The 23627-nt window shown below is 35.7% G+C and overlaps 1 protein-coding gene across 8 annotated transcripts in view; it reads right to left on the bottom strand.

The window, feature by feature from the left end:
• Positions 1 to 23627, bottom strand: part of TFDP2 (transcription factor Dp-2) — a 172636-nt gene that overhangs the window by 98723 nt on the left and 50286 nt on the right. For 2 of the 8 annotated variants that reach the window (XM_032408549.1, XM_032408552.1), the window contains exons 1-2: positions 18690 to 20497; positions 11217 to 11283 (exon numbers count right to left, since the gene is read on the bottom strand). The exons of 1 other annotated variant lie outside the window; for it this stretch is intronic. In XM_032408549.1, coding sequence (XP_032264440.1) covers positions 11217 to 11283; positions 18690 to 18704 — 82 coding nt within the window. In that variant the 5' untranslated portion in view covers positions 18705 to 20497. Of the gene's footprint in view, positions 1 to 139; positions 260 to 6348; positions 6426 to 7421; positions 7463 to 11216; positions 11284 to 18689; positions 20498 to 23627 lie in introns of those variants that run through there. 5 more of the 8 variants (XM_032408553.1, XM_032408556.1, XM_032408550.1 and 2 more) reach the window with 4 other exon arrangements.

Here is a 23627-nt window from a genome sequence, read left to right as displayed (position 1 = left end):
TAATTCACCATACTCATGGGCTAAAAATACCCTACCATATATAATCATTGTGATAGGTACAGAAAAAAACATCTAACAAACTCCAACAACTGTTCACGATCAGAACACTCAGAAAACTAAGATTAGAAGGGAAACTTACTCAACCAGATGTAAGGCAGCTATGACAATTCTACAGCTAACATCATACTTAATAACACAGCCTTGATGCTTTCTTTCCTCCTAAGATCAGGAACATGGCAAGGATTTCTGCTCTCACCATTTCTATTCAACTTTGAACTGGAAGTCCTAATCAGTGATATCAGGAAAGAAAAAGAAATACAAATTGGAAAGGAAAAGTACAACTGTCTTTAATCACAGATGACATGATAGTATATGCAGAAAATTCTAAGGAATTTATCCAGACTTCAAGTTATATTACAAAGCTATAGTAATCACAACAGTACAGTACTGGCACAAAAATAGACACATAGACCAATGGAACAGAACAGAAAATCCAGAAATGAACCCACAACTATATGGTCAACTAATCTTTGACAAAGCAGGAAAGAATATCCAATAGGAAAAAGAACGTCTCTTCAAAAAATGTGCTGGGAAAACTGGACAGAACATGCAAAAGAATGAAACTGGACCACTTTCTTACACCATACTCAAAATTTACACTGACCTCTACCTCTGAAACCAATAACACATATGTTAACTAACTGAATTTAAATTAAAAAAATAAATTAAAAAAAAACACTGAAAATTTAGATTAAAGACCTAAATGGGAGACCTGAAACTATGAAAATCCCAGAAAAGAGCACAGGCAATAACTTCTTTGAAATTGGCCATAGCAACTTCTTTCTAGATGTCTCCTGAGCAAGGGAAGCAAAAGCAAAAATAAACTACTGGGACTTCATCAAAATAAAAAGCTTCTGCACAGTGAAGGAAACAATCAACAAAACTAAAAGGCAACCTACAGAATGGGAGAAGATATTTGCAAACAACATATCTGATAAAGGGTTAGTATCTAAAATATATAAAGAACTTATAAAATTCAACACCCCAAAAATGAATAATCCAATTAAAAAATGGGCAGAATACACGAACAGACATTTCTCCAAAGAAGACATAGAGATGGCCAACAGATACATGAAAAGATGCTCATTATCGCTTATCATCAGGGAAATGCAAATCAAAACTACAATAAGATACCACCTCACACCTATCAGAAGGGCAACAACACAAGAAACAACAGGTATGGGGTGCCTGGGTGGCTCAGTTGGTTAAGCGGCTGCCTTCGGCTCAGGTCATGATCCCAGGGTCCTGGGATCGAGCCCCGCGTCGGGTTCCCTGCTCAGCGGGGAGCCTGCTTCTCCCTCTCCCTCTGCCTGCTTCTCTGCCTACTTGTGCTCTCTCTCTCTCTCTGTCAAATAAATAAATAAAATCTTTAAAAAAAAAAAAAGAAACAACAGGTGTTGGTGAAAATGTGGAGAAACCCTCTTGCACTGTTGGTGAGATTGTAAACTAGTGCAGCCACTATGGAAAACAGTATGGAGGTTCCTCAAAAAGGTTAAAAATAGAACTACTTTATAATCCAGCAATTGCACTACCTGGTATTTGCCCAAAGAATACAAAAATACTAATTCAAAGGGATACCTGCTGATGTTTATATATAGCAGCATTATCTACAATAGCCAAATTATGGAAATGCCCAAGTGTCCATCAATTGATGAATGGATAAGAAGATGTGGTACACATATATACAATGGAATATTACTCAGCCATAAAAAGAATGAAATCTTGCCATTTGCAATGATGTGAATGGAGCTAGAGTATTATGCTAAGTGAAATAAGCCAGTCAGAAAGACAAATACCATATTATTTCACTCATATGTGGAATTTAAAAAACAAAACAAATGAGCAAAGGGAAAAAAGAGTGAGAAGCAAACCACGAAATGGACTCTTAACTATAGAGAACAAACTGATGGTTACTAGAGGGGAGGTGGGCAGGGGCATGGGTTAAATAGGTGATGAAGATTAAGGAGGGCACTTGTGATGAGCACTGGGTATTGTATGGAAGTGCTGAATCACAATATTGTACACCTTAAACTAATATTACACTGTATGTGAACTAACTGGAATTTAAATAAAAACTTACCAAAAAAGAGAAAATCCAAAGGAATTTAAAAAAGACTTACTAGAACTGAGTTACACAAGGTGGCAGGCCATAAGATCAAAATACAAAAACCAACTGCATGTCTACATACTAGCAGAGAACAACTGAAAATTGAAATTAAAAATACCATTTACAATCGAAAAAACTCCTCAGTGATTATAGCAAGCTGGCAGGATACAAGGTTAATATATAAAATTCAACTGCTCTGAGATCAAGTCACATGCTCTATCAACTGAGCCAGCCAGGTGCCCCTGGTAATGACTTTTTAGACACAACACTAAAAAGCATGAACCTTGAAAGAAAAAACTGATAAGCTGGACTTCATTAAAATTAAAAACTTCTTTGTGAAAGTCACAGTTTCTCTACCACCAGATAAGGAATGTCAAGTCTTTGCGCATCTTTACAAGAAACATTATGTGTTTGTATGTCGCTTCTTTTTAAACAAATGGTTATATACACAGCACGTTGATCTGCATTTTTGTTACCTTAATGTGTCTTTGTAGATCATTTAATATTTGTACTTAGCGTTCTTATTCCCAATTTTATATCCACACAGTATTCCATTATGTGTATTGAACACCAAACAAATCTTACTGGTGAACTTAGTTTGCAATATTTTGCTATTACATATAATACTGTGAAGATTAATCTTCACTTTCCAAATCTGCCAGCACATCAGTATAACCAATTCCTAAAATGGGGACTGCTGGGTTATAGGAAATGTGAATGACTAATTATTGTGAAATTGCTTCCCATAAAGGCTGCACTAATTTATGCTTGTATAAGAGAGCATATGTTACCCTACACCCTTGACAACAGTGTTTTAGCAAACGTCTTAATACTTGCCAATCTTATAGAGTGGAAAGTGGTACTCAGTGTACTTTTAAATTACACCTTTTATGAACAAGGCAGAGTACCTTTTCATCTGTGTCAGAACCATTAGTATTTCTTTTTCTGTGACTGTTTATTCATAAGTTTTGCCCATTCGCTAAAAATTGGATTGTTGGTTTGATTGTTCCCTTGTATCACTATACTCCTCTTTGTCTCTTTAAGGCCTTGAGGCTCTTAGTATATTTTATTTGATATCAATATTGTTTTGCTCACTGTACATCTTTGGCCATTTCTTATTTTCAATCTTTCTTAGATTTAGGAATTCTATGAATATATTTTTAGTTCCAAAGCAACTTTTTCTATGTTGCAACTGTATCCTCGAGGGTTTTCATTCCCTCTTCTATCACAGCTTTCTCTCATCTTTTCCATTAGCTCTGCTTCCACAGGAGGAAACTGATTATTCAGTGATCCCCTCTTCTGTGTTGCTGAATTCATTTTAATAGGTTGTAGTGTGAATAGCCATAGGCTACTGCAATCCCCTGGATGGTGCAGAACTGGCAGTCAGTGTAAGGCACGCATGTTTTAAATCTGATGTGCAAGCAATGAAGGAGCTGGCAGAGTGGAGTTGCTCTGCTGAGGTCACAAAGGAACAAGTGGAGGACATATGGCAGACCTCACTCACCTGCAAAGACATGAGCAATTCATCCCACAAGTGCAACCCTCCTAACAGCTGCCAATCAGGTAGCTTCCCAGAGGACTGTACATAGCTTGCAGGCAAGTATGGCCTCTTTCCACGTGCCAGAAATATCCAAACGTACAGACCACCCAATAGCATGTGCCTCTAAGGTAACTGAGAGATCCCTGATCTTCACCAAAGATACTGATGACTTTCAACACCAGATATCATGAAGCTCTATGTTACAATATTTTACCTTCCATTTTTCTTAATGATGCACAATTATATGATTTATAACAAGGATGTACAAATACTCAACTGCTTTTAATTCCTCTACTACTCCTCTGGTTATATAACTGAATATAATTATCTTCAGGCTTGTTCTTATTTTAATTAATTATGTAACTTTGAAACCTCCAACTCTTAAATATGTGTCCCCTAAGACCAAAAGCTCAGAAACCTTATTCACTAAATTCCTTAACACTTTTTTCAAAAAGTTTTAAGATAAGTTCCTTCCTTATACTCTTCTCAAAGATTAGATAAACATTTTTATTAAAAGTCTGGAAATGTATGGCAAAACAAACCCCTGCTCAGCGGGAGGCCTGCTTCTCCCCCTCCCAATCCCCCTGCTTTGTATTCCCTCTCTCACTGTGTCTCTCTCTGTCAAATAAATAAATAAAATCTTAAAAAAAAAAAAAAAGTCTGGAAATGTATGGCAAAACAAACCCCTGCTGTTCAATATTTACTGAATGTAACTGTGCTACACACCAAGCTAGACTCTGAAGACAAAAATAGGAAAAATGACCCTGCCCTCAAGGAGCTCAGAGTTTAGCAAAAGAAAAGGGCAAGCTATAAAGAAATACAATATAATGTGATAAGGACAATAATAAAGTATGCATAGAGTCCAAAGGTTAACACAAAGGAGGCATAGTAACAAGGAGCTACAGAGGAATTTGTGGTCAGCTAGATTTTAAAGAGTAAATCAGAATTTGCCCAGTGGCCAAAGGAATTATGGACAGAAGGTAAGGACATATATTCTTTCAACAACGTTCCTAGTTTGGGACAGATACTATGGGATAGATACTTTGAAATATCTGTCCTAGAAATACAATGATTAATTAAAATGAAGTCTTTGACTTTACAGAGTCAGGAGAGGGGGACAAATAAGTAAACCAATCATTAAAGTATAGTGTGATAAATGCTACAATAGGGATAAGGAGAGAGTATTAGAGGCTTATGGGCCAAGTGGAAATAAGACCTAAACTTAGATGTGAGTAATAAACAGAAATTAGCCTGATGAAATATGTTATCAGGAGTGGAATGGAGGACCATGTCAGGGATCATAGCATTCCAGGTGCAGAAAAGAGTATAGAGAAGGGCAAAGTCAGAGACTAAGTGAAGAGAGAGAATGTAGTTCAATGTGGCAGAAGAAGAGGCATCTGAGATCAGGCTGAAGATAAAAGCAAGAACCATATCATGAAAGGTTTTTTTTAACTTTGTTTTTTTAATTTTATTTTTAACGAATCTCTACACCCAATGTGGGGTTCAAACTTACAACCCTGAGATCAAGAGTCGCATGCTCTACTGATTGAGCCAGCAAGGCGCCCCAAGGATCTTTCAAATCAGGGTTTGGACTTTATCTTAAGGGCAATAAGGAACTATAAACTAGTTTTTTAACAGAAAGACTGTTCAGATTTGTGTTTGAGAGCTATACTACAGTAAGTGAAACAGAAATAAATAAATCTGGAAGTAAGTACAGCAGTTGCAGTAATCCAGGAAATGGTTTCTAGTAGTCTGAACTAAGATAGATAGTAGCAACAGAGACAGAGAAAAGGCATGGGGAGGGCCGGGAGACTGAGGATACAGAATGAACAAGCCTTATAAATGATTTGATTGGAAGCAGAGAGAAAGAAAAAAGAATAAAAGATGAGGCCTCCTGTCTGGCTTGGGCAAAGGGTAGATGGTACTACTATTCAGTCACATAAGGAAAAGGGGAGAGCAGGTTTTGAGAGGGTGAAATAATCACTTTAATTCTGGACAGATGGAGTCTGAGATACAGAGAAGTTACTCAAATGAAGGTATCCAATAAGCAGCTGGATATATAACAACTCAAGACAAAGTTTGGTCAGAGATACAGATTTGAGAATAGTCCATATACAAAGTAAATGATAACTAAAGCAGTGAGAATAGATGAAAATGCCTGGGGAGAATGGACAACATGAGAAGAAAACCTAAGACAAAAACCCCATAGAACGCTAACATTTAGAAGATAAAGAGCTAGGAGAGTAGACTGAAAGAGAGCAGCCAAAAAGGAAGATGAAAATATTAATATGAGGAAAAGGAGTAAGTGCTTAATGAATGCTTACTAGGTGCTATGTGTTGTGCTAAATGATTTATGTGCACTACCTCATTTAATCCTTAGACACTCTATGAGTAACTTATCATTCTCTGCATCATTACAGATGTGGATACTTTAGCTTAGAGGGATCAACTTACTCAGGTTTACACATTCGGTTGGGTGTAAGAAGTGCAACCAAGATCACACCAAGTCCTCTAGAGGCCTTGTTCTTAACTGTTACACTGTACTGCTTTCTATGAAAGTCTTAAAAAGTATGGTATCACAGACACACAAAAAAACAGTGATTCAAAAAGAAAGACACCATCCCAGTAGCAATGAGCTTACCCAGCAGCACCAAGATCTTGGTTTCTGATAACATTCTCCGTTAAAAAGAATCAGGACTCTTTGGAAAAATGACTGATCTGAGGAGTGGGCAGGAAAGATATAAAATGAGCCTGGAGCATCTTGTAGTGCTAAAAAAAATAAGTGCTCAGAACAAAAACAAAAAAAAGAAAAAAAACAAACTCACAATAAGGGACATAATGTCAAAGGCACACAGAAAACCAACTGAAAGCTCCCAATGGCCACAGTTGTAACTTAAGCAAAAAATTAAGTAGTAATGGACTATATAACCCAGAGTATAAACTAAGTATCATGAGTCCATACTAATATAAATAAATCATTAAATAATAAATAAATAAATAAATAAATAAGAGAGAAGAGACAAATCTAGGGTGCAAAAGAATTCCAAATAAATGATGTAGGTAGAGCAACCACTCCACTGACTTCCTTTCAAAGACTACAGTATGGAAAGCGGGGGAGGGTAAAGAATCACTTCACAGTACAGAAATATGACAAACACTACCTCAGCTAAGTGATCAAGGTTCACATCAACAGTGATAAGTCATGTTGATAGTATGGGCCTTTGATATACTGTGATGAAAATGGCACTTTATCTCTGTGTTTTTTTTCTCAAAAACTCAGTAACCCTAATCTAATCATGAGAAACGCATCAGAAAAATCCCAGTTAAGGGACATTCTACAAAATACCTGAAAATTACACCTCAAAACTTATTAAAAACATGGAAAGTCTGAGATACCATCACAGCCAAAAAGAGGCTAAGGATGACGGTCATGAAATGTAATATGGTATCCTGATAGCTCTCCTGGAACAGAAAAAGAACATTAGCTAAAAACTAAGGAAATGTGAAGAAGTATGGACTTCTGTTAATCAACATATGTTAATTTTGGTTCATTAATTATAAAAACTGTACTAGACCAATGCAGGATGTTAACAGTAGGGAAAACTGATCAAGGAGTTTATGAGAACTCTCTGTACTATCTTTGTAATTTCTCTGCAAATCTAAAACTATTCTAAAATTAAAATGTTATTTAAAAAAACAAAGGAGGAGGGACACCTGGGTGGCTCAGTCGGTTAAGCGTCTGCCTTCGGCTCAGGTCATGATCCCGGGGTCCTGCGATCGAGCCCTGCATCGGGCTCCCTGCTCAGCAGAGAGCCTGCTTCTTGCTCTCCCTCTGCTGCTGCTCCCTCTGCTTGTGCTCTCTCTGTCAAATAAATAAATCTTTAAAAAACAAAACAGAACAAAACAAAAACCAAAAAAGGATGGGGGGAGCCTGGGTGGCTCAGTAAAACGTCTGCCTTCAGCTCAGGTCATGATCTCGGAGTCCCAGGATTAAGCCCCGCGTGGGACTCCCTGCTCAGTGGGGAGTCTGCTTCTCCCTCTGCCCCTCACCCTGCTCTTCTGCTCTTTCTCACTCTCAAATAAATAAATCTTTAAAATAAATAAATAAATAAATAAATAAAACAAAGAGGGAAATTAACTGTATCAAATGTTGATAAAAAAGAAAAAAGACAACCAAGAGCAGTTTCAATGAACCATTTAATGGAGTCAAAGACAGATTTCATCAGGCAGAAGAGTGAACTAGAGCTGAGAATGGGATTATAAGTATATGGTTTCTTCCAAGAAGTCTGACAATGAGGGGAAGATCAAATCAGAGCTGGAATTAGACATCAAGTTAAAGAAAGTGGTTGTTGGTTTTGTTTTTTTTTTAAATAAAGATATAATTCACATACCAAAAATTCACCTTTTAAAGTGTACAATTCAGTGGTTTCCAGTATGTTCACAAAATTATTTAACCATTACCACTATTACTTCAAAAAGAAATAGTATAATCAAAGAAGACCTAAATATATGAAATATGTTCATGAATAAGAAGACTTCACATTGTTAAGATGTCAATAAAACCAAAGTGATTTACAGATTCAATGCAATGTCTATCAAAACAGCCTTTTTCAAAGAAATGGAAAAGCTGATCCTCAAATTCATGTGGAATTGCAAGGAATCCTAAATAGCCAGAACAATCCTGAAAAAGAATAAAGTTAAAGGGTTCACAATTCTCAACTTTGAAACTTATTACAAAACTACAGTAATTAAAACATTATGGTACTGACATACAGACATACAGACCAAGGGAACAGAATAAAAAGCCCAGAAATAAACCTTTACATACATGGTCAATTGATTTTTGACAAGAGTGCCAAGACCATTCAATGGTCAAAGGACAGTCTTTCAATAAATGGTAATGGAAAAACTGGATATCCTTATTCCAGTTTGACTCTTAAATCATATACAAAAATTTACTCAAAATGGATCAAAGACCTAAACTAAAGAACTAAAACTATAAAATTCTTAGAAGAAAGCTTTGGGGAAAATCTTCAGGACACTAAATTTGGCAACCATGTCACAGGTATGATACGAAAAGCAAAGGCAGCAAAAGAATAGACAAATTGAACTTTAGCAAAATAAAGAACTTTTGCACATCCAAGGAAACTATAAAGACAGTGAAAAAACAACCTACTGAACAGAAGAAAATATCTGCAAATCATTTATCTTATAAGGGATTAATATTCAGTATACATAACAATTCCTAAAACTCAACTCCAAAAATAATTAATCCAATTCAAAATGAGCATAGGACTTGAGCAGACCTTTCAAAGATATACAAATGGCCAATAAGCACATAAAAAAATGCTCAACATTACTAGTCATTAGGGAAATACAAATCAAAATTACAATAAGATACCACTTTACATCTACCAGGATGGCTATAATAAAACAAAAAACAAAAATAAGTACTGGCAAGGATGTGAAGAAATTGGAACCCTTGTGCACTATTCGTGGGAATGTAAAATGGTACAGCTGCTGGAAATCAGAATGGCAATTCCTCTGAAAAATTAAAAATAGAATTATCATATGACCCAGAAATTCCACTTCTAGGTATACACCCAAAGAAGGCCCCAAAGAGATATTTGTACTCCCATATTCATAGAAGCACTATTCACAATAGCTAAAACATGGAAGCAACCCATGTGTCCACTGATGGATGAATGATAAGCAAAAGTGGTATATATACATAATGGTAGTATTCAACCTTAAAAGAAAGGAAATTCTGACATATACTACAACATGGATGAATCTTCAGGACATTATGCTAAATGAAATAAGCCAGTCACAAAAAAACAATTACTATTAGGATTTCACTTACATGAGGTACCTAGAGTAGTCAAAATCATAGAGACAGAAAGTAGAATGGTGGTTGCCAGAGACTAGGGGAGGGGAGAATGGGGAGTTATTGTTTAATGAGCACAAAATTTGAGTTTTGCAAGATAAAAAGTTATGGATAGGGATGGTGGTAATGGCTACACAACACGAATGTACCTAATACCACTGAACTGTACACTTAAAAATGATTAAAGCTGTAAATTTTATGTTGTGTATTTTACTACAATGAAAAAATTGGAAAAAAAATGAGAAGCATTAAGGCTTGTAGTATGTCTTTTACTGTTTCATAACACATATTTAAATTCTCAATAACTCTACAGACATTATTATTAAGCTAGACTTTTTTTATACTGAAATACAGACTTCTCTAGCCTTCTCTCCAGGGCATATACCCTTTGAGGGTATATGTTTCTCTCATAGCTATCTGTATTATAATGACATATATTTTGTTCCTACCTTTAATAATGAAAAATTTCAAACATATACAAGGGAAGAGAGAAAGGAATAATGAAACCCCATACAGCTATCACCCAGCATAAAGAATTTAATCAACTTACAGATAGTTTCGTTTTATCTGTAATTCCACCCACTTTACTCTTCTTCCCCCAATGGATTATTTTGAAGCCAATCCCAAACATCATATCATTTCAACCATAAATATTTCAGTATGTTATCTCTACATACTATAAGATACTGTTGAAAGATACATACAGCAAGATACAGACAAAGTCCTGCATCAATTCTTGTACTGGTAGGTCAGATTTCTGATATAAGCATTTCTTCAGTAAACCATATATTAGATACAGGAATTTTACATATATTCATTCATTCTACTCTACTTCCTTACAAGTTAAACCACTAGAGAAGTAAGGCTATCAAGCAAGAAAATCAAGAAAAAAGTGACTTGAACAGTTAGTTTCAACTGTAACAGGATCATTAATCAAAGGTGGTGTTAGGGGCGCCTGGGTGGCTCTGTCGTCTAAGCATCCAACTCTTGATTTAGGGTCAGGTTATGATCTCAGGATTGTGAGATCAAGCCCCACGTTGGGTTCTGTGCTGGGCGTGGAGCCTGCTTGGGATTCTCTCTCTCCCTCCCTCTGCCCTCCCACCCCTCCCTCTCTCTCACATGGGCTCTCTCTCTCTCTAAAAAACAACAACAACAACAACAGGTGGTCTTAGAGACCTCTTAGGAAAGAGATGGAGAAAAGTAACACAAATACCACATACACTCTCAGGGGTGCCTGGGTGGCTCAGTTGCTTAAGCGTCTGCCTTCAACTCAGGTCATGATCTCAGGGTCCTGGGATCGAGCCCCACATCGGGCTCCTTGCTCAGCAGGGAGTCTGCTTCTTCCTCTCCCTCTGCCCTGCCCCCTGCTCGTGCTCTCTCTCTCTCTCAAATAAATAAATAAAATCTTAAAAAAAAAATACCACACACACTCTCTCTCCCCTCATTCTCTCTCTCTCCCCCCACCTCTCAGAACTTTCATATGATACAAGTTATTTGGTATATGATAACACAACACAGTCATATTATATAATTATTAAAGTAATACATGTAGCTGCATATTTTATAAAACAAATGCAATAAAACTAGCTCAATGCAGAAAATTTCTATTCATCTGTCCTTACCTTTTGTTGGACTGAGATTCTGATCAATAAATCCTCTCAGTTCTGCATTTGTAGAAGTCAAACCAACCTGAATAAAATAGTTTTAAAAATTAAAAATAGGATCTTAAGTATTACATGATCATTTAATAAGCTATTTTATACTTTCTACTGAAGAACTGCACCAAATACTATAGATAGCCACATAAAAATGAATTAATTATGTCATCAATAGGAGTAGAGTTAAAAAGAAAATGTTGCTTGAAAAAATTTAATGCTGCCCTTAATTTTTATTGTTCATAATCACTGCCTATAATGCTTTTCAACATTATGATATGTAATAGATCAGATAAAGACCATTAATACCACACCGCAGAGGTGAGGTCTACTGGTCTCAAATCCAACTGCTTGGGCTCATACTCTGGCCCATCAAGACTACTATGTGTGTGGTTGTGGTCAAGTCACACAAGCTCTCTACACCTCAGTTTCCTCAACTGTAAACTGAAGGGTGCTAGAAGTGCTTATCAGTTTAGGTTATTAGAAAGATTAAGATAGTTCATGTGAAGCATCTAGCATAGTGTATGGCACAAAGTGCTCAATCATGTTAACTTTCATTACTATTAATATGATACCCAAGGGACTATCTATAGCAAGTGTGTTTATTTATTTAGGCAATTTATTTCATTTAATGTGATAGCCACTGGACTTCTTGGAATCATAGAGCTAACTATGGTAGTATCATCAGAATTTTAAAAAATTTATTATAGAGCCAGGAGGGAAAAAACTCTCCATTTTTGAAAACTTGACATAAAGCAAGATTCCAATAAATGATTCTACGATTACTATTATGTTATTGTTTTAATCGTTATAGATTTGCAATCTTCAAATATCAATGCTAACTTGGTACCTCAAACATCCTCTCAAAGTACTAGCACATCAAAAAGATTTTAAAGCACACAAAGCTTTATAACTTTATATCTGTGCACTTAATGTTATTTTTAAACTACCCACTGCATTAGCATTGTATATTCTTCATGAACACTCATCTGATACTTTATAATTTCATAATGTAAGAGCTAATTATTTCATTATTTAGTAATTCGAATTCACTACTAATAGCTGTTTCTTTTTGTCAAGACATATGTTACCAGAAATATTTCTACATATCATTTACATCATGGAAAAATAATTCTGATGCAAACCTATCTCTAGGATCTAATGCTAAATTTTTATGACAGCAGCTGAGTGGAAGACATCTAAAATGCACTTTCTCAATTCTATGTAGATAATGGTGCAGATACTTAATTCTATCTAGTTTCTTATAATTATGCTGTTAGAAGTAAATCCTTTGCGGGCGCCTGGGTGGCTCAGTTGGTTAAACCACTGCCTTCGGCTCAGGTCATGATCCTGGAGTCCCGGGATCGAGTCCCGCATCGGGCTCCCTGCTCGGCGGGGAGTCTGCTTCTCCCTCTGACCCTCCCCCTTCTCATGCTCTCTCTCTCTATCTCATTCTCTCTCTCAAATAAATAAATAAAATCTTAAAAAAAAAAAAAAAAAAAAAGAAGTAAATCCTTTGCAACAAAATTTGCAACAAATTACCACCACTTGGACCTCCAGAATTGCTCACAAATATTAATGTTAAGTGTTCAATTTGTAAATGCCAAGAGTTTACTGTGGCATCACTAACATGCCTCTCTTAAAACAAAACAAAACAAAAAACACTTTTCTCCTATAAAAAGACAAACTTTCATTGGTGTTCTACTGTAAAAAGAAAGCAAAGAAGGCAAAGACAGCCTTTAATATTCTATGCTTAATACAATGCGGTTGTTTAATCCATGTATTATAATAATTTCAAAAGCATCAGTTTACACCTTTTTGTTATTATACAAAGATAACGGCAAAAACCTCAACTGAAACCACATATTCACAGTGGAGAGTTCACAGTTACTGGGTTACTGTTATGTTTAAACACCTGCTCTTAATGGCCAACTTCTGCAGAGTGAAGCAGAGAATGAATTTGGAAACTTTTTAAGCAGCAGTATATCTGCATCTTAATAACCAACAAATTAAACTCTAAAAAGATAAAGGTCAATTGTGAGTCGATACTGTATGCTAATTTTGGTCTAATAGATGGAGGGGAGGTATTTGTATTTAGAGTTTATATAAATACTACTAAAATTAATTTAATTAAAATTTCAAAAGTTTATTAATCTCTGCTTTCATAAACACTATAAAGATTCAAAGAAAAGATTGAGAGTAGAAAAAGTTGGCTGGGAGAGGAAATTAAAAATAGCTTTTCTTTCCTTATTCTATTTAAGAAGGATATAATAATAATAATGGTTCACAGAGCAAAAGTAAAAGGTGAATTCATTTTATATAGAATTTTTCACCTAATAAGGTCCTGAGAAAAGTTTTCTATCTGGAGATTCAAACATTGTGTGACATACTGTAAACAGTCACTAAATGTCTGTAGAATAAAATATATCCAAGCCCAATTTTTAGGGTTCAAACCATATTTCCCATTAATAACCTTATAATTTCACTGACATTTAACATTTTAGATTGACAAAACTGAAAGAAAAGAAGATTCAGAGTGAGATGATCTGTACTCTGAGTTCAGCTCTGCCATTCACAAGCAAGGTGATCTTGGGACAGTCACTGCAAAATGGAGACGACAATACATATGTGCTTGACAAACTCAGAGAGCTCCTTAGATCAAATTAAATAATTACATGAATATGATTGTTAGTGACAAAAGCAATACCCAAGTGCGGGTTGTTATTCAAATGGTAATGGCTTTTAACTCTTCAACACTGACACAGACAATTCACAAAAGAGAGATGCAAGTGACCAATGAACATACAGAACACCAGTTTGACCTAACTAGCAACTGGAGAAATGAATAAACTACATACCATTTTTTTGCTGATTACACTGGCAAAGACTAAAAAGAAAATAAAGGGAAATGGCACTCTCATACATCACTGATGAATATATAAAAAAGTGCAACCTTTCTGAAGCACAATTTAGCAACATGAAACAAAAGCACACACCCTGCGGGCTAGTAATTTCATAAGACTTTACTTTATGGGAAAAATCCAATGAGTAAGCAAAAATAAACAAAAAGCTAAAAAAAAGAAAAAAAGAAAAAAGTGGAAATAACTTAATGGCCAATATTAGGAAACTGGTGTAATGTCCATACAGCGCATAACATAAAACAGTCATTTAAAATGTTGTTGCAGAGATATTAAGACAAGAAAAGACATTCATCATCGAGATTAAGCTAAAAAAAACAGTATGACCTAATTTTTATTAAAAATATTTACACACATTCTGTTATACACACACACACACACACACACACATTTGTATATACACCAGATGTCTTCCTAGGCAAAATTTTGCTGATAATCTCTAGGCTAGTTTCTTTATCTGTATTCTCTAATTTTTCTGTAATGAGTACCAGGGCTTACATATTTTTTAAAAGATTCTTTGATGAGGCAAAAAATATACATCAAATTACCTTTCAAATTCTTTATCCTATACTGAATGAGCTTAAGTCAGAACACACCTGTATTTGTGGTCATGAAGAGTATCAGCGGATACTAGATACTATTTAACAACAATTTTATCCCAGAAACAATGAATATATTGCCAGCTCTACAGACCTTCCTTTTTGCAAAATGATCCATCCCACAATCCATGTAGTTCCAGTATGACTGTTAATCTTGAGCCTCAATTGTTGCCATGTCAGCAGAAGTGGACTCATGACGCACACTTGGCCCACTTCTTTCTCCACATTGGCTTATCTAAGCATGTGGGTCAAGCAGGGTCAACCAAAGCTCCTCCATAGAATTTGAAATATTAGTGCTAAAAAGGAAAAGCTCCTTCTCTCCTTCTGAGGTAAGAATTATAAACACAATATAGGATATTTTGCTACCATATTGTGGCAAAGAGATGGAAAAAGGGACATAGATCCCTGACACCATCATTTGATCCCCCGTAACCAGATGTATTTGAAGCTAGAGTATCCCAGACTTCTCAGTTGTGTGAATCAATACATTCCACTTTTTGCCTTAAACTGTTTTAAATAGGGTTTCTATCATTTGGAACCATGAGACCTACTATGGCATGGGTAAGACAAAAACAACTCTTCACAAAAAACTGTTCTCGTAAGAGATATATAAAATGAGAAACAGAAAATAAGGATGTAAATATTTGAATACATGTTTAATGATGCCTCTGTAAGACCTGGGCAATCTCTTCCATGTCTAAGAGTTACTTACTTCTCATTGGCATGTGACACAATTGATCATTCCCTTCTTCTTCAAACACTTTCTTCACTTGGCTTCCAGATCATCAGGATAACACTACTTCCTTCCTTTCTGGTCATTCTTTGAGTCTCCTTCGCTGCTTCTCCTCCTCCCCAGATGCTGGAGAATCCCTGTGCTCAGACCTTGGGTCCTCATGTATACTCTATCCATTCACGTTCTATATAATCTCATGCAGTACCACTGCTTTAAAATAATTTAATATGAAATGACTCCAAAATTTCTATATCCAATTCCAACCTTTCCTCTGAGCTCCAGAGTTATTTATCAAACTACCTAGCCAATATCTCTAACCTGGACATTTTTAGGTCTGTTAACTTTAATATGTTCAAAATGATTGTTGAGTTTGCCACAAAATCCCACAGTTTCCTAAGAGTTTTTCTTCTCATTAAACAACACAGCCATTTATCCAGTTACACAAGCAAAATACTGAGAAGTCTTCTTTAACTTTTTCCCTGCCCCCATATCCTAATTACTCAGTAACTCCTAATGGCTGTCCCTTCAAATTCATCCTAGATCCAGCCACTTTTCCCCATCTCCAATATCATTACCCCAGCCCAAATCACCATACTCTGTTGTCTGAACTACTGAGGTAAGTGCCAAATGAGTCTCCTGCTTCTATTATGCCCTTCTTCGGTCTAGTCACTCAGCAGCCAGGACAAACTTTCTAAAACAGTAAGTCAGGTCATCCAACTATCCACCAAATCTCCAATGGCTTCTTACTGACATTTTAAATACACACCCATCACCTCAGTCTTTGAGGCTCCACATGATCTGGCTCCTGCTTTCTTTCTGACTTCATCTCCTACCACTTTTCCTTGCTTACTCTGTTCCACTTATAAACTGGTCACCTTGCTGTTCCTTGAACAACCACACCTTTTCCTGCCTCTACCTGGAATGTTCTTTTCCCAGATACACATAAGGCTGGCTTCCTCTTCTTGAATTGAGACTCAAGAGCACTTCTGTCTAAACATCACTTCCTTAAAGAGAACTCTCTGAACACCTAAGTTAAAAGAACTCTCCCTCACTGCCATCATTCTCTCTCTTCTTACCCTGTTTTACTTTTCTTCATGACATTTATCATTACCTGACATTATATATGTATTTATTATCTTCTCTCACTACAGACACTATAAGCCCCAGAAAGGCAGGAGCCTAGAACAGTATCAGGTACATATACTAGGGGCGGGGAGGAGAATGAATTACTCATGGCATGGTGAACTAGTATAATCCTTTCAGTAAGTATCTTGACAAAACATATTAAGAGCCACAAAAATGTTCTTCTCTACTGCAGAATGGCAGTTATGAATGGTTATTTTCAGACAGCCTATTTCAATTCTTTCCCACATGCGTCAGCTCAGCCCAATCTGAGGCCTGACCTCTTCATGTCCCTAACTCTAAAATATCAAGAGGATCAGCTCATCACTTATCCCTCTCCCCCTAGGTTGCCATAGCAGAAAGAGAAACACATTGCTCACTGTTTGATTTCTTCCAAATACACAAACAAAATAGGGGGAGTATAATTACCACTGGTTCAAATGCTTTATGTTACTTTAGGGAAACAACTTTTAATATAGCAAATTGTACATACGACTAGGAAAATGATATTTGATTCAAGGTACATTTTAAGCCAAAATATGCTTGCTATTTCAACGTTAACCAGCTTGTGGTTCAGGATAACTTTTACTTCCCTTTTTTCCTAAGGAGAAAAAAATCAAGAGAATATTCTGCAAGAAAATTCCCGATACACAGACTAAAACTTTGCTTCTTCTTTTCCCCAAACAGCACTTTAACAAATATATATATAACAATCTTAGATTAAAGCAGAGTATTCCTGATAATTTATCCTAATAAAATTAGTTACATGATAATGAAGCAAAATCTATATCTGCTTATAGCTGCTTATAGCATGTCAAAAGCAAGGGTAATAATAGGAAAATAGAGGTAAATCATGAAGGGTTTTTTTTTAAATGTTATTCTTTAGATGTATAATGTGCAGTATTTGGAACTATCTGTCTGGCTGACAAGGGGACCTTTTCACACAACGTAACGCTTGGTTCTCCTGATCACAATTAAGTAAACCACTAGTAGATATCACACTTGAGCAGCACCAAGGTCCACCCCAAGGAGTCTGAAACTGGAGCTCACACGGGCAGACAGGATCTGTCAAGCTGCCTTCCTCCTTTCCTTCGCACCTCTCTTTCTCTGAACAGGCTGGTTCTGTAACACATATATTGAGAGGCTGCCTGGAGAACTAAGGAGCATGATTTGCAGAGAGAGACAGAGTATGAAGCAGATGCACACAGACAAGCAGAGATAATATATGGAAACTAAACACTGCTTCAATTCCTGGTATATTTCAAATTCTTGCACCCAGATCTTTCTAAGGGCCCACTAAATTCTTACTCTTAAAGTCTTTGAGACATTCCTGTATCTTTATAATAAATTCCCTTTTTAAGGTAGCCTAAGCAGATTTCTGTTATGTGCAATCAAAGATTCCGAACTCATAATCTGGGAACGGTAAAGCAGTTAGAAGTTATTTCCCTATATGTCGCAATATTTATTTTCTGGCATAATCCTTCACATAACTGAAAACAAATCTGTTGATACAGTCAGACAATAAAAAAATAACTTGAAGTAGATTCAGAAATAAAAGCCTTGAGCAGAGGAAAGAAACTGAGTAACTCCTCCAAAACATCGAAAACCTAATGTCCCCTCAGGGATCATCTCATGGAGGACAGTAAGCTTCTTCTGAACAACATCTCAGTATGCATATTTCCTTGAGTAAGTCCACAAGAAAAAAATTGGGCCAAAGAAAAGAGTGATTTTCTCGATAAGGCTAGTAAATCTCCAGGAAGTACCAAAACAAAAATTTATTACAGTACCAAAAAAGGAGAGGGTTGGGAAACTTTCTAGAGATAGCAATTTTGCAGCTGTTGAGAAGGCATAACTTGGCAGCAATTTACAAGAATGCTACCATGCCCATTCAAGCGCTATATTCAATAGCATTAAAGTTCACTATCTCATTCTTTGCATAAACAAAAACAATTATAAACTAATGCCAGTAAATTGAACTTGATTAATAAGAATAGTGAAGAAAATGTGCAAAGGAAAAAGTACAACTCACTTTAAAAATACTTACATTTAAAAATTTACAAATACTTACATTTTTTGCCGTCATGTCAAATTGTATTCGATTTAAAATTCTGTAAAGCCATTAAAAAACAAACAAAAAACAAAAATAAAAAAAACTTCGTCTTCAATAATTCTTTAAAAGAACATCCTGTTAAAGGGGGAAAAAAGAGGGAATAGTAATGTAATAATAATAATAGGCAATGTTTATGTCATATTTACATGTGACATGCATTGTTCTTTAAGTGGATTATTTAAATTAATCGTCACAAAAACACTGTGAGATATGTACCATTTTAATCCTCATTTTCCAATTAAAAGTTGGGGCTTACAGAGGTTAAATAATTTGACCAAATCAATTCAGCTAACAAGTGATAAAACCTGGGCTCTGAAATATCACTATGTTGCTTTAGATAACACAGTGAAAGAAACACCAGGGCTTCTTGGAGAAGTAGCCAATTCCAGGGTTGGGGTAAGAGATGTGGAAGATACGACTAGAGCATTTTATTGTACCTACAGTAAGGAAGAGCTCAAAAAATGATGGAGACATATTAAAAGAATACAGGAGTCAGCTTAAAGAGCCTACAACTGGACAATTTGGAACAACTGGGCACCAAAGTATACACTGATAATAACAGATTATAATAGACTATAAACTCTTTGAATAAAATAACAATTCAGGACTTCATACTGATAGAAACAAATAATGAGGAAGAAGGGAAAGCTCCTTTGCAATACGATACCAAATAGTAAATATAAATGAATGATGCAATGAGAAAACCAATTTGTAAACATCATAATAATAACTGATTAATCAGACAAGGATTACCAATAGATAATAAAACTTCAGTGGGTGAAAGTTGGTAAGAAACAGGATATTTACATAGTCTTGAAATATCACCCCACAAAACACCGATTAATTCAAATTTTACAGTGAAGAAACCTGGCACCCACCACTTAGCCAAAGTGATCAAACCTACCAAATGACCACTAACAATGACACAAACCAACATCATGCATCTCCACAAGTGCATTGAGATGGATAGAATACCACTTCTGAGATATTTCCACCCAAAGCATAATCTAAATCTAATCATGAGGAAATACCAGAGAAATTTAAAATTGAGAGGCATTCTATAAAATAATGGACTGAACTTTTCAAAAATTGTTGTGTAATGAAAGAAAAAAGAAACCTGACAAACATTCTAGGTTTAAAAAGACTAAAGTCACATAAAAATTAAATTCAACATGATCCTTGACTGGACTTTGGACCAGAAAAAATAATTGCTGCGAAGACCATTATTATGGCAACTGGAAAAACTGAAATACGGCCCACAGACTGGATAACAGCATTGTTTTGAGTGTTCCATTTCCTGCGTTGATCAGAAGATTGTGGGTTTTTTTAAGTGAGTGTTCTTGTTTTTAGAGAAAACACACCAAAATATTTAGAAGCGGAGAGGTATAATAATAGCAACTTACTTTCAAATGATGAAAAAAATACATAATCTGTATACAGAGAGAAAGTGGGAAGGATAAAGCAAGTGTGGCAAAATGCTGACAATTGGATAATCTGGGTAAAGGGTATTGAGGAGTTCTTTGCCCTATTTTTTGAAACTTTTCTCTTATTTTACATTATTTCAAAATTGAAGCTTTAATAAGACACTTAAGGGGAAGGAAAAAATAAAACTTAATTTTGGAAAGACCATAAACAATGGGGCTTCAAGAAATGGAGGCTCCAACTGTCTGCCTCATATACTAGAATTTGAATCTACAAGTAAAACTCTGTGGGTGAAAAAAAGGTGTTTTTACTTTTCAGTAAAACACTGAATTTACAATTTTTCAGGGTGCCTGGGTGGCTCAGTCAATTAAACATTGGACTCTGGCTCAGGTCATGATCTCAGGGTCCTATGATGGAGCCCTGAGTTGGGCTCCCCACTCAGCGGGGAGTCTGCTTGTCCCTCTCCTTCTGCCCCTCCCCCTGCTCATGTGGGCACGTGTGCGTGTGCTCTCTCAAAAATAAAATCCTTAAAAAAAAAAAAAAACAAAACCACTGAATTTACAATATTTCAATGATAAAGAAAACATAAATTAAAAAAAACCCAAGTAAGACCTGGACTACCACTATGATTTTCATTGTCCCACGGTAGCTATAGATTTGTTCACAATGTCTGTCATGATCTAATATGAAAATCAAGTTCCTATGCTAGAACATGATAGAACTGTTTCACATTCATCAACTATTTGTTATTTTTCTCTTCAGTATTAAAAATATCAGATAAATAATAAAGCACAAGTTCCTGACATCCCATTCACTAAACTACCTCACATTTTAAAACTAAGAATGTAAGGCTAAAATAGGAGTATTTCCTTTTGAAGATTAATATTTTAGCCAAGCTGATCTAATAGATCTACACAGAACTCTGTACCTGATAGAAAACAACTCGTTAAGCACATATTTACAACATTTGTCCACAACAAAGTAGTAAGGTATTTCAAAGAAGCAATATTATACAGATTATGGTCTCTGGCCGAAACGCAATTCAATTAGGAATCATCCATCTTAAATAAACAGTTAAAAATCATATATTTAAAAAATAAAACTATACTATTGCTCAAACAATGCATGAGTTAAAAAAATTTGAAATATCTAGGACTGAACGACAATGAAAATAGCAATAAATAATAATAGAATATTCAGAACTGAATGACAGTGAAAATAATAAAACTGGCTAGCTTAGTCCGAAGACAATGCACAACACTTGATCTCGGAGGTTGTGATTTCAAGTCCAACACTGGGTGTAGAGATTACTCAAAAATAAATAATAAACTTTAAAAAAAAAGAAAATAATAAAACTTGCAAAGTGTAGCTGAAGTAGTACTTGGAAGTAAATTTATATTTCTCTTCATTCATGAAGCAATCAACTTAAAAGCTTAAAAAGATCAGTGGGAACTCAAAGATACAAGAGAGGAACAAGAATTGATTATTTAAATAGGAAAAATTAAAATAACAGTTGGTTCTAAGTGTCCCGACTGAAGCCAGCATCTAATAAATAAAGCAACAGTGTTAAGCAGAGTGAAAAGAGCATGGACTTTTTAAATTTAGGCTAAGTCTCAGCTCTGACACTTATCAGCTGTGTGACCTTCTACAAGTGACTTAACCATTTTGAGTTTCAGGGTCCTCATCTGAAAAAAAGGTATACTGAGTTTTTCAAGGTTATGTTAGCAGTAAATTACATACAATCTGTCTAAATGAAAATCATCAGATCCAAGTTAATGTGCCAAATGCTCTACAGTTCATACATAAACACCGAACACTCCTAACCACAAAAAATTCAATTTTAAATATTTCTAAGATTACCTTCTGACCTACTGAAATGTAGTTATATCAAAAACAATAAAGTGTTTTTCATCAAAGTCCCTGTTAAATTTTAGAAACCTAGTGCCTACCCAATATCTTTTCCTCTTCTTCCTTAGAAGTTGAAGGTGGCAATGTGCCCAACTAAAAAAAAAAAAAAAAAAGAAAGGTACTACATTCTCAGTCTCCCTTTCAGATGTGCTGACCATATGACATAATTCTGGTCAATGAAATATAAGCAGACATCACTGGGTTGGTCTACCAGATTCAGTTAGTAAATGTCCTTTTTCCCTTCTCCCCATTTCTTCATTCCAAAATATGGTTGTTATGGTTAAAGTGGCTTGTCTCCATACATCTGCTTCATTACAATATTCAGTATTCAATATGGTATTCTATTTCCTAATGGCTGTGCTATTGAGTGACACTGATATTTACCCAAATTAAAAAAAAAAATTAACAGGGTCGCCTGGGTGGCTCAGTCATTAAGCGTCTGCCTTCGGCTCAGGTCACAATCCCAGGATCCAGGGATCGAGCCCCGCATCGGGCTCCCTGCTCCGCGGGAAGCCTGCTTCTCCCTCTCCCCCCCCCCCCCCCCCCCCAGCTTGTGTTCCTGCTCTCGCTAACTCTCTCTGTCAAATAAAAAAAAAAAAAAAAGTTAACAGTGTTACTATTTCAGCACACAATAGCAAGTGGTGACCAATAAAATACTACTTAGCCACATTAATGAGCCATATTAACAAACTTAATTTTTAGTATTCCCTTTGTATCCTCTCACCAGAGCAAAGTACAAATTAGAACCTCTAAATGTTACCTAAATGATAAATGTTTGAAACAGAGCCAAACATTTCTTGAGTGGATTTCTTGAGTAAATTTACCTTAACATCTCTGTGCCTCAATTTCTCCATCTGCAAAAATAGTAACAAACAGTACATCTACTTCATTGAGTCAAGATATGAAAGATTATTAGGACACTGCCTAGCACAGTGTAAGCCTTAATATTAGGGAAAAAAGCAGTGTGCTGTTTTTTCATGACAAATTAAGGTTTCTTCTTCCAAAATAAATAATACATAACTCACATGTAGTAGAAGTAAAAAATACCACACCATAAATCTAGTTTAAAAAGGAAATAAAGTGTCTAATTATGGTTAGGAAAAACTTTTCTCTCATTAATTTATTTATCCAGCAAGCACTGAATCAACCCACTATGTGCAAGGCACTAATCCAGGCACTGAAGACATCCTACTAGATCAGAGAAACAGCAAGCATAAACCTTCAAAGGTAACTTAAATTATGTAAAAGTAGAGGGGCGCCTGGGTGGTCAGTCAGTTAAGTGCCTGCCTTAGGCTCAGGTCATGATCTGGAGACCCAGGATCGAGCCCTATGTCATCAGGCTCCTGCTTCTCCCTCTGCCCCTCACCCTGCTCCTGCTCCCTCTCTCGAATAAATAAATAAAATCTTTTTTTAAAATTATGTAAGATTACATTAAGATAAATGTTATAAAAAGATATGGGATTATGATAGAGATCTGTCTCATTCAATTAAAAATGAAGTATGCTGTACTGGTTTTGAGTGAGTTTATAACCTTTAGTTTAAACACATTTCTAAGTATTTTTAAAA

The sequence above is a fragment of the Phoca vitulina genome, unplaced genomic scaffold (genome assembly GCF_004348235.1).
Source record: "Phoca vitulina isolate PV1807 unplaced genomic scaffold, GSC_HSeal_1.0 scaffold10, whole genome shotgun sequence".
Lineage (NCBI taxonomy): Eukaryota > Metazoa > Chordata > Mammalia > Carnivora > Phocidae > Phoca > Phoca vitulina.
The sequence above is the reverse complement of the archived record's forward strand: the minus strand, read 5'-3'. Positions and strand labels throughout refer to the sequence as shown.